This window comes from Calonectris borealis, chromosome 2 (assembly GCF_964195595.1).
Source record: "Calonectris borealis chromosome 2, bCalBor7.hap1.2, whole genome shotgun sequence".
NCBI lineage: Eukaryota > Metazoa > Chordata > Aves > Procellariiformes > Procellariidae > Calonectris > Calonectris borealis.
The window spans coordinates 140,191,595-140,204,235 of record NC_134313.1 but is presented as its reverse complement, the minus strand read 5'-3'; the positions used below and the strand labels follow the sequence as shown (position 1 = coordinate 140,204,235).

The following is a 12,641-nucleotide window of genomic DNA, read 5'->3' as shown; positions in this document are numbered from 1 at the left end:
GGTTCAACAAACCCTGCCAGACTTCTCCTCTCCTGCTATGGGATTAGCAGAGGCTGCAGTGGCCATGCTGGGCTGGTGTTCCGTGGCTAGCCCGCTTTCCCCTTGGGACCTGGGGAGCTGCGGGTGAGGTGAACTAGTCTGACAAGGGTGATTGTCTGCTCCCAACTACCATTTTTAGCAAGGACCTGGGAACAGGATGGCACTGCTTGAATAATTTGCCCATGGGAGAGAGCTGTCTGGAGCACGCTATAGGACTGGATGAATTGCTGTGGCAGGCCAGCATGATACAGTTTACTCGCCCTAGGAAAGGAGAGTGGCTAGAAGCTGGGTACATGAGTAGTTTTGACAGGGGCAAGCCTTTTTTTCATCTGCTGTAGTGACCAGGGGCCACTTGGGAACACGCAGTGACCATCCTGTGCTCGCAGTCCAGAAACGCAGCGTGTCTGGAAAGCTCAGACCTGCAGTGGGTGCACAGAAGGTCTCATAAGATGCTGCAGGAATCACTAGAACTCTTTGACTGTGAAGACGAGGCAGAAACTTTCTGTGCAAGCACGTCAAAGGTATTTAATCTACCTAGTTTCACCTCCGTGTTTGCACTTTAGGTGAGGTACTGACTGGCAGGTTTAAATAAGCAGTTCTGTATAGGATTGCTGCCTTGGAAATTTAAAAAAATAAACTGACCACCATGGACAAATTGCTGCTGTTGCTGCTCAGCAACTGTGACTGGCCCCCACAGTCGCAGCTGCCCATAGTAAAATTCACCAGATGCCAACTCTGCTCTGATTTTCACACATAAACAGCTGAACAGAGTTACTCATTCTGCTGAATCTTAGGCCTGAATGTTCAAATTGTGTTACAGGAAGTTTTTGATCCGCGTGGGACCAATCCAAAAATAGGCTTTAGCAATGCTTGAGTCAGTTTGGTCACTCTAGACTGACCATGTTAGGGTTAGAGCTAACTACACGTCTTTTTTTTCCTTTAACCAAAAGGAACACTAAATACATGGTTTCAAAGCTAACCTAGGACCAAAATTTTCTAGGATCAGTTGTTAGTCCTGTCAGAACCCCCCTTGGGCTGACTGCACTGACACTGATGCTTGTCCTTCTGACTGCTTGCAGTGGTAAGCAGAGATCTCACAGCACCGTGTTCGTACACCCGAGAGATCACTGAGGTCTGAGAGAGCAGCCACAGTAACAGGTAGCCGTGCTCAGGATGGACAATTTTCTAATTGTAGTTGGAATCTTTGCTCTAATTCGAAGAGAGGACCAAACTGGGGAAGCTAAATTTTAAAAATAATTTTCCACGATCTCATCTTCAGCATTGTGGGAAATGGTGAGTGGGATGAGTGAATGACTGAGGTACCCTGCTTCCTTTCTCCAGTGAAGTTATTGTCCGCTGTTTGGCAAATGAACGTGTAAACTGTGCCTCTGCTTTCAGAGTAATGGCAAATTGGAGAGACAAGGAATCGGAAATGTCTGTTTTTGTGAAGTTTTCTAGTCATTCAGCAAGATGAAGCTGATTGCAGTAATGCAGGAAACACAGAAATTGAGTTCTGAGTCACCCAAGGGAAAGATGCAAAGCACCCAATCCCCCATGCGTAGACCAACACCTTGATCTGGTATCATACCTCTAGAGATAAAGTTGGAGAGGAAGAGAAAGTCTTAGTATATTTGTTTTACTATATTTGCGTAATTTGAAATACTAGATACCCTAAAGGATTTTTAGATTGACAGTGCTATTCTGACTACATAGACTCATCTCCCCATGATCGATTTTAAGTATCTCAGGCAGCTGTGACAGTCTGCAGGGTATAAGAGCCAATGAAAAAGTAAGCTAAACAGAGTTTTAACTAAACTAGGTATTGACCCTGCATCTGTCCCTTCTACTTAATCATGAAGTGTTCAGCTAACACTTTTCAGGATGGTTCTTGTTTTCTATGCAGTCAAAACTGACTGATTCTCAGGGCTGTTTTATTGTTTCCCCACAAATGACTCCCTTGAAGCTGCAGCTCTTGGTAGCCTGTGATTGCTGCAGTTTTTACTGCTGAGGCTTTTGGCCTTTGTTTCGTTTTTGTAGAGGTTTTTGATGTCATGGCTGAAACAATGAAGCCTGAGAAACATGACTGCTGAAGTCTAAAACCACAAGAAAATGAAGGATCATGTTAGTACGCATCTTTGAAATTACTCTTCTGCCTTTAAGCAAAAAATGCCACGACTTTTGTTTACTCAGCATTTGCAGTTGTCGTGTGCCTGGTTTTGTTAGAGTTCTAGTGGCCTTACAACAGATGAGTGCAAACTCACTTCTCATAAAATACTTGTGTAAATATTCAGCTAGTTTAAATATTAAGCAACAGAGGGAACCTCTTCCTCCTTTCTGATAACGCAGCCTGTCTCCTCCCTCCTTTTTCTTTCAAGCTCCTAAGAAATGCTTAATCTTGAGAATTCCTGAATGCCATTGTGTTCAGTGATGATTGTTTTTGCCTCTGGTGTGAATAAACACTATGCACGGAGGTATGGGAATGGTTTGATCATATTACAGCCAGTCACACCTTTCTACCTCTGTAGCTGGAAAGGGACTGATGGCACTACACAGTGCTAACTCAGTCATGTGGATAAAATCTCAAGAGCACAGGAAATAAGAAGAGCCCATCGCAAATGCAAGTTACAGAGTGCTTCTCTAGAGACCCAAATAATGCAAATATCACCACAACATCAAGGTCCACTAAACCTTAAATTAGCTGGGTAAGTGTCTGGGCGTATGGACAGAAGAGCAGGACCACCCCCTCCTTTCTTATTAAATTCAAGCCCCTAAAAATTATTTGCTACCGAACAAAGATAATTTCTAAGGGCAGCACAGAGCACAGTAAGGTAGCTGGGACAAACTAAGGCTTGCTGTGACTTGTGACTAGCATAAATGGGTTTGACTGTGCAAGGGCATGCTTCTCTGAAGGAGCTAGGCAGGTTCCTGCAGTCTCTGGTCTCGTCACATGGATCATTGCATAAGGCTCAAAGAGCAGCGCCTGCCCCACCAGTTTGGTACCTGCTCCTTTCCCAGAGCCAGCAAGAGTAAGATCTGCCATCACAACTCTCTAAAAGCAAAAATTGCTATTGCTGCTCTCATAACATTTGCATTTCTTCTTGTTCCCTTCCTTTTGGTTGTATTATGAGGCCAAGTCATGCTAAGGAGGGGTTTATTTGTTTTGTATACAGAGGAGTGGAGGAACAGCAGGGGTGAGGGCGATGCGGCAGGAAAAGGAGGAGGGGTAATCAAATTCCAGGCATTTGTGAGGGATTAAACGTTGTTTAATTGTGTAGCTTGTACACAGTTTTACTCAAATGCTATGTATTCACATGCTGTGAATTGCATGTAACTATTATGGTCCAGCCTGACCTGTTCACTAGCAAGAAAATGCCCAATATGAAAATACACTAATGAAGTCACGTTAGGCCAAAATATGCATGGCTTTGGGAATATGTAAACCAAAATAGTATCTTTTATTATCTAAATTGAGACAGTTGGAAAAAATGGACAAGCTTCCAGGAAGTTTTGTGAAAAAAATACTAGAAATTAATTTCAGTCCCAGGGCAGAGGCAGTATTGAAGAGTCACATACAAAGAAAAATGAATGCATCGAGAGAGGGGTGGGGACAATGGAAATTACACCAGTTCCCAACGCAAAGACTCAGTCAGCTATGCAGTCAGACACACACAGAGAAGTTAACTACGTTTTCATGAGAATGCAAAGACTTAAGAAAGCTAATGGGCAGAAAATAGCAAAACTACTAGCTGTAGTTGCATAAGCTACTCAGATGAACATACAACTTTCTCAGGCTGCTTTGAAACTATGGGTCAAATTTACCCCTCAGGAAAACAAATACACATCCTCACTGGAATGGTTTTGGATATATGCAGGTGTCAGCAAGAACGCAATTTGGGTCTTCACATTTTGAACAGTAAGAGTTTGTAGGATACGACCTCAAAATAGTCCAGGGGGAAAAATACTACACGTGCTCGTGCGTGTTTCACAGCATATTTGTCCAATCTGAGGAGTGGAAGTTTATTAATCATTACACTGTTTAATTAAAATTTTTGATGGGCTATGAATGTGGAAACAAAGAACAAACTCCTTCCTCTGCAGGGAGCTAGTTTCAAGCTGTCAAAACCGGGCATCCTGTTTTCTTTCTAATTACTGAGTGTATCTCCTTCATTAAGGACAGTCCTTTTTCTTGATGCAAATTTCCATTTAAAGGACTTAATTATGCAACCTGTACTCAGACAAAACACGCATGGCTTGGATTTCAGTATAGCTTAGCTGCTTTGCACCAGCTGAGCATTTGGCCCAGTGTTTTCCCCAGGCCCAGGTAGAAAATCAGCAGGGGTTTTGCCCAAGAACGGCAGCGGATAGTAGGAGGACTTTTCAGCAACATTGTGAGTTACCCATAATGTTCTTCAAGCTGCAGTTTTCAATCTTGGCTACATGAAGCCAAGTACTTAAATGACAGTGAACTAAATAGGAGCTGCAGGTGGCAAGTACATCTGAAAGTCAGGCTTTTAATTAAGTCTCTAAATACAAATTTCAGTGCCTGCATTAGAAATTTACTTTGGTGAATGTTCAGGCATATCATACTGTATGGCATGAACTAAATCGTTTAGGAACAGCTCTAATAATAGATGGTTGAAAACCTAATTTCTTATGCTAGGAAAGATGCTTCTATACTAGGTATTTTAGTGACTTTCTAAAATCATAATGAATTTCTGGAAGTGCTTGCAATTAAATTATAACATGTCTCGTTTGCATTCTTGTGGGTGAGAAAACCACTCATCTTTGTTACGTTTTCTTCTTCAGCTGTGGCACTTGCAGGGTTACCACGTTAGTCAATTATAATCTTATAATTACATGTTAGAATATTAATGGAGTTTGTAATGGCTTTTTTCCTTTCTGTGCTAGACTATCAAGAAATCTACTGATGAAAAACCACTATAATTTTCATTTATTAAATAGGATAATTAAGAAGACAAGGCCAAAGAAAAGAGTTGTTAGCAGTTATCTCCACATGGAGTTGTTACCAGTTATTTCAGTGTACTTTCTATCAACGGGGGGATTTCATGGAGAAGAACTGAAAGAGCAGAGTTTCCTTGCTGTATAAAAAGCTCTGAGATATGCTGGAGTTCCTCGAATCCCACATTTCCCCAAGACAAATACACCTTGAAAGGAATTTTTTTCCTTTTTTTTTTTTTCTCACACCAAGTCTGCCTCATCCCAACCCCTGTGCAGAGCAACTCTCAAGGGATCTCTGCTCAAGGTTGCCTTTGAATTTTCTTTAGTGAAAGTTCTGCAGTGCAGGAAGGGCTCAGGGAGGAAAGCTTTGTAGGTTTTTTTCAGAGGAGTCTGCATAGGCAGATTGCTGTTCCCTATCCAGGCCATGTAACACTGGAATAAAAGTCCTCTCACATCTGGAGAAGGGTGAAGAACAGCTGTATAGAAGAAACTGTTCCACGTGTTGTGAGATCAGTTCAGTTTTTCCACCACCGAGTGTGTAATGCTGAAGAAATATGTAAATATAATTATTGCATTTACTGCAAAGCAGATTATTAGGGCTGGGTCTTTTGCTTACATAATTGCCTATGACTTTGATACTATCTGGCTTTGCCTGTAAAAATAAGAGGTAGATAAAATTACATAAGATGGATTTAAATATTGCAGTAATCAATGCTGCAACTTCTAATTTTTAAGAGCTGTAAATCATAGCCCCTTTGTTGAATATTTTGGCTCCTTTACACAAAATTTGAGGAGATGTAGGAATTTAAAAACAGAAATCAGTTAGTGAAGGGCACCTAAACTAGCAGGAGGAAATGATTTTCAAAGAGCTAAGCAGGATTTATCTCCTATACGGTCAGGTGAAAGAAACATTCTTGCTCTCTCTCTTTTTCTGTCCTAATAAATATTTAATTTATTTCAAGATTCAGCAGGAGGCATTAGAGAAAATCTATCAAAATACTCTCTGATTTGCTTTCGTAAATATTGGAGTCCAAATCTGTGCTTTGTCTTGGATGCAAGAATTTGGGTGTCACACCAGACAGGATCCCTTGGAATACCGCATCTATTGGACTGTATGGGACTGGAAATTCTGAGCTTGTGAATACAGCCAGTGGTGCACTGCGAAAATATTTCAGTGCTCTGAGCAGCTTTTTCCACCTCCCCATCTCTTGGACTGAGTGCTGAAACACCTTGCTGCAGCTCCCTCTGCTCACCCTAATGCTGCTATGTGTCACGGCTGCCTGCCTTTCCCTCCAGCCACTATAGATCCCCTGGGAATACTGGTTTTCTAGCAGGGTCGCTGGCTGCCCATCACCTGCTGCTGCCTCCAGCTCATTCCCTGCTGCTTCAAGCTTCACAGAGCATTTGCCACACTCTTCTTTTTACCCCAATATTGATACAGTCCAGCCTGCCACAGCCTCGGGACCAGCCTGCGTGGTGGCACTGCAAATGCCTGCTGCAAAAGCGGACGCGCTTAAGGAATGAAAAGCTAGGAGTTTTGTGGATTTTAGCAGATAAATATTCTTTGTGTCTGTTGGCATTAGTTACTGACTTATTTCCATTATTTAATGCACTGTGATGCAGCAGCTAAGTTTTTTATCCACAAGGCTTTCAAAGCGAGATCTGCTAAGCTACAAAGAGTTCAGTGTGTGCCTAACTTTATGTCCCAATAAAGCAGAAAAAACAGACGTCTCAAGCACACGTGCAACGCTGCAGGATTTGGGTCTCATTTCTAATACTTCTGCTGGTATCAGAGGAGGGTGTAAAAAAGGAGTAAGATTAAAAAAAAATGAGGTAGAAAGGATTAGTTTAAATGCAAAAAAGATGTAGGGGTGATTACTTATTGTATTTTTAATTATGCTACAGGTAGGCAGGTCGCTGAACAGCTCAATTCTCAATGTTCAGCAGCAGTAATAGTTACAAAAAGTCTGCTGTGTTTGCATAGTTACTGCCATTCACCCTCCCCGTTTCTTTAGTGTGGGATCACTGTTCATCTTGGAGGCATCTTAAAAGCCAGACATTTGAAGATAACATAGGCTGGGGGTTTCCTCAACTCATTTCATGCACACCCGATCTCAGTGTAAATAGCTAGCTTAGATACTGCCGGCTGTGCAGTCCCAGCAGGACAGAAAGTAGCTTGTTTTACCTTGGGGGCAAACTATTGAAAAACATCGAATTTGTACTCTCAGAACTGATCTAGATACTTTTTTTGTGAACATGTTATCCGTGGCCTGTTTCACAGAGCGGAAAATTAATGTTAGAATATCGTTATCATACCAGTAAAGGCTTTATATTCAAATTATCCCAGCCAAATATGCGAAGTTGCAAATATTGTATGAAAAACTGCCAAAGCCTAATGCCCTATTTTTAGGAAGTTAAGCATAGAGCTATGAATAAAATTATGATTTGGATTTGAAATTCCTGAGACAGCAGAAACTGGCTAAAAATGTAGGCCATAATTTATGTGTTAAAAGTGCCATGAGCAACTGATGCGTTTTGCTATTTTATAGCAAGCCGAATGCATACAGATCAGGTTTAGACCTTAGTACCAGAAAGTCCTTTTGATAAATTACATGGTAAAACCAAGAAAACCTAACAATGTGCCAGAACTGTTTGTTAGCATAAAACATCCTTGTGTCCGCTTTCAGTGGCTGTTTCCATCTTATTTTCAGTCTCTGTTCAGGCAGGCGGGAGGTCTTCTGCTCAAGGTGAGCGTGTAATGACATCTGTTGTTGCTGGAATTGCTAGTGAGAGGCAATTTCAGGCAGAAATCCTGCTAGCTACCTGGGAGCAGTTTAGTGAAAGGATTTTTTTTTCCTATTGGGAGTGTAATTTTTTGTAAGACTGGGAATGTTTGCTCAGATTGATGGAAAGAGTTCCAGGTTCCAATAACCAGGGAAATAAGCATATTCGGCTATTCATAATCTGACCAATGTCAAAAGTCGTTTTTGTCTGGACCAGAATATCCTCTGCAGTGGTTGTGCTCTGGCAGGAGAACCAGTAAGCCAAAATGATTAGAAATGAAACTGTGGCCAGTTACTTTAGCAGCGAAGCCCTAAAGCCACCTTTGCCTGATGATCCTCTGGGTGTATGTCTGCACTGGTACCCAGGGTCAGCCAGCTGGTTACTAGCCTGCATCATGTTCATCCCTTCCTTTCTCTGCTGGATTTTTTCCTTTTACTGGCTACTGGAGTAGATATTTGAGGCAATATTTATTTCAAAGAGACATTACTTGTAATATTCTTCTCTGCTTTAAAGATTAGTAAAAATCTAAGCCTTTATCTACCAGTGAGTTCACGCTGTGCCTGTAGTTCAGACCTATTGTCCTGCACGGAGGATTTATTCTCTGTCACAGCCAACACGTGTACCTCGAGTTTGCGGGAGCAGGATATATTTGCTTATGTCAGAGTATTCAAGAAAGTAAATGATGAGCTACTAATCCTGATTGTTTTCCAAAAGTATTAAGTAATAAAATGTTAGGCCCACAAGACAGCTTTAAGCTATGTAAATGTCTTGCTTTTCTTTCTATTGCTCTTAGCATATAAAGAGGGGAAATTGAGTGCTTTTGAGACCTGACACTTGGGATCACAGCCACAACAAATAGTTCAGTTTCAGTCCCAGAAACCTAACCCAAACTGTGTATAGTAAGAACAAACACAAACACAGTGCTAATGTACACAAGTTAAACTGTACAAAACTGGTTTTCTCTCTTAATTAACCTTCACCTGACGTGTTCTCCAAGTATTGTTTTCCTAGTTGGATTTTCAGCCTCACTGAACTCTTCAAACTTCTTGCTCCCATTAAATCGATATCAACTATTTTATGCTGCAGAGCTGGCTTCTCCAGTTATGAAGACAATGTTTGCTAAATTTCTTCTTTTAATGAGTTTATTTTAAATTATCTACCTTGTCACATTCCTACAGATTAGAAACCTTTTGTCTGTGATTTCTTCTATTCTTTTTTAAGGGCAATGGAGTGGAATTTCACTTGTCAGTAAAAGCTTTGGCTCTGTATTTTGCATTTGTCTAGAGGGGTGCAGATATTTACAGAGAAGAGCTCTTGCACATGAGCATATGAAAGGGGATTATGGTTTTGCAGGCAGGATAAGCTACATTGCGTTTACCACAAGATAAGAGTGAACTTGGGCGGTTGTTCTAGAGGAACTGATGTTCTGTTGGTTTCCACTACGATATTCTTGCGCTAACCTAAGAGTGTCAACACAAAGGTTTAACAGAAGTTAAAAAACCAAAACTTTTAAAATTAATGCAGATTGACTTCCTATTATAGCCCCCATGGATGAGATCTAAAGGTGTGGAGTTAATGAATACTTTTGCTAAAACAAAGCTAACTCGGCAGTCTGATGCTCTCATTGAGAGGTAAGCTGGCATTAGGCTATAACCATGTAAAGCAAGGTGGGCTCTGCTGTAGCCAGCTATGGGCACGTCTTATTCTGAAATAGCTGTGAAGCAGATGAAGCCTCGAGTGGTTAAACAACCTCACATATCCCATGAGGTTAGAGCATGCACACCGACGGTCACTGCAGAATAGCAGCACTACGCCTGTTTGCACCTTCGCTGGGGCCAGAGTTGCTCATGCTTTTCTCCACGACTCTGGTAAACCTGCACGCAGGAAGCAATGGTGGGGAGAGGATAAGCATTATTCTGTGGTAGAGCAGCAGAGAGCGAGGGGTGGCTCGACACCTTAATCTGCTAGATTATCTGGCAGATAAGGTGAAGTGATACGAAGAGTCTGCAAAGAAAGATGCTAAGCCCAAAGAATGAAGAAGCTGGGGCATGGGTATGCTTATTCTTTAGATTATTTCTACTGTAGTAAAGAATAATAATAATAATAATGATTTTAAAAGTGGTTTCAAAACCTCTGGGTGCACCTGTGTAGTTATGAGAGGTATGGTTTGAAGTTGCCAATATGGTTAGACATCTGGGGAAAAGTGCGGCTAGGCTGTTTTACGTCCCCAAGAGAGCATTGCTATTTTCAGGGGTGTAGGGTGGATTTGTGGGTCTGAATTCTTGGCAGGTTTGTGAGTCAGGGTCTCGAACCTCAGAGCAGCCCAGGAGAGCCAGCCTAGGGCTTCAGTACACTTTGTTGTAAGATGTAAAGACCCAGTGGAGCAGCCTGACTGTCTATATAAGGAGAATTATATGAGCAAGGTCCTGTGTATATAGCTACCACAGGATTTGTGTGAAACTAAGAGTATATGTAGGTAAGAATCAGAAGACTCAATGTCCTTTAAACTGTCTGTTGGTTTAAGTCATTTCATTGGGGAACCTTGCTGAAAAGCTTTGGGAGCCTTTGACTATAGTCTCAGCTGGCATGATTTGTTTTCTTTTTGATGCATCACGTGAGAATTATCTGTATAAAGGTGAGGTGCCCTGGAGAGCTGTAACTCAGCCAGCCATATGCTTAGATAATGAAACAACCCAATTCCAGCATAGCAGTTAGCTGTTGTTCGATACACACTTCATAATCTTATTGATAAAATTATTAGTTGTCATAACACCCAGGCATATGTGTGGCTGCGTGTGGACTCAGCCATAACACGGGAGTTTGCCTTAGAGGGAGGAAAGACAACTTCCTGGAAGGCATTTCTTTGGGACAGAACTTAATGTTTTTTTCAGCATAAATTGCTTTCTGTTTAAGCACAGAATTTTTCCTTCCTTGATCTGTCTCATCCTCTAGTCTATAAGACAAACTGGCTGAAATTAATGCATGTTGGGAATGGCATAAGTTGATCCTAGCAATACAGAAGTGTACTGACTATAGGTATTTCATACTGTATCACTTCATATATTGCGTATATATAGTGCACACTTCATCTCTTCACAATTGGTGTCTTCACATGCCTTAGGTCATTTTAACCTTGTATCATCTTCTGGTTTTGATAGCAACACACACAGGTATACATACCTGTTAGTGATTCAAGGCTTATTCTAACGGCTGTGTTGGCTGCACAGCCCTCCTCACAAGTCCTGGATTTTCTTATCTGGTGGGAGGAGAAGCACATCTTGTCCCTTCTTAACAAGGGTCATCAAAATCTACAAGCAACTGTGACTTCAAATGCAGGAGGAGAGAGCACCCTCAAGACCCTTCTCCATTTATTTTTGGGGTCCTCTGAGAAACTGCAGAAGAATTACAAAAATGAGTAATGTTCTTTTTCTGCTTGCCTATGCCAAAGCACAGGGCTAGCTTTGGCCAGAGAAACTACTGTGCAAGCTGCTGTTTAGTGAATTGTGAATGGGTTTCCCCAAAACCAGAACGTCTCTGCCCTTTCCAGGGCAGTTCATCTCATACCTGTAACTGCACCTGCGCAATGGAGGTTTTGACCCCTCTCTCTGTGCCAGCACTGATGAACTGAGATTTCCTAAGGTAAAACTTAGGGAGTCTGACAATAATTCTCTATCTAGTTCAGAAAAACATTTCTACATGCAGTTCTAAGACCCCAGCAGGTCAGGCCAGCAATCTAAACTGTGCTGGGGTCAATTTTAAAGCCCAATTTTTAAATTATAGAGGCTGTTTGGTTTAATTGCCACCAGAGTGAAGCGCCTAGGCTGTGCTGTGACTAGAGAAGCTGCCTCTGTCAAGATGCTTTCACAAACACCAACAGGCACTATTTAACCTTGTTTAAAAATATTCAGAGAGGCACTCGCATAGTTTTCAAAGACCCATGGGCAAAGAGAAAATTTTAAGAGCAGTTTATTTTGTATCACTTTAAGCGACTTACAACAAAGCTGCAAAATAATTGTGGTGCCACAGGTATTCTATATGCACGGCAAGGGAAAACACCAACTTCAACTGTATCAGGAATCACAATTCTTGTGTATTTTTTTTCGTGTATTTTTTTGCTGGAAATACCTAATTAAGCAGAGAACTAGTGAGTATGGACTTCTGGAAGTTTTATTAACAGGACTCTCTTACCCTCTTGACTGTTACTGAAAGACAAATGTTATAAAACCCTCAGGCATATAAACACACACATAGAATAGGATCACATAAACCTTTCTATTCTGTGTATTTGTATGTGTATGTATCCTTTGAAGCTTTTCTGTATATATAATTTCCTGTCCTAGTCTATAGACGATCAGCAAGTTGACCTGCAGGAAAGACAGCATGTAGATCTAAAGCTGCTGGAGATCTGACACAGTTATCTAAAATTATCCGTATGTTTGTGAACAAGTCACCCATGAGTTTGGATTTAGATTGGATTATATGGAAAGATGATCCCGATTAATCAATTACTGGGACAACACATTACAGTGTTTAGGTATTTATACTACAACACTTTCTCTCTCTCTGCATTGAATTTGTTATTCTCTTGTTGTACAGGTTTTAGGGAGCAAGCCAGTGCTTCCCGAGTGTGATGATGATGATGATGAGCTGGCAGATATTACAAACAGGAGAAGCGCTAAACTATATATGGTAAGTAATTTATTTATTTATTTTAGCACTGTACACTCAACAGTATTCATGCATTCATTCATCCCTCATATATGGAGTTCTGGCTTCCAGAACTGCAGTTGTGTTAGTTGATTTGCAGCCAATGGACAAGTTTCTCAAAGGATGTCTATCAAGACAGCCCAGGTAATTTG

The 12,641-nt window shown here is 41.2% G+C and overlaps 1 protein-coding gene across 2 annotated transcripts in view; it reads left to right on the top strand.

Moving 5' to 3' along the window:
* SCIN (scinderin) overlaps positions 1 to 12,641 on the top strand; it is a 56,225-nt gene that overhangs the window by 27,516 nt on the left and 16,068 nt on the right. For both annotated transcript variants that reach the window (XR_012672667.1, XM_075143662.1), the window contains exon 5: positions 12,379 to 12,471. Coding sequence is in view for 1 of the 2 variants with exons in the window: in XM_075143662.1 (XP_074999763.1) it covers positions 12,379 to 12,471 (93 nt within the window). In the remaining variant the exon portion in view is untranslated. The remainder of the gene's footprint in view (positions 1 to 12,378; positions 12,472 to 12,641) is intronic.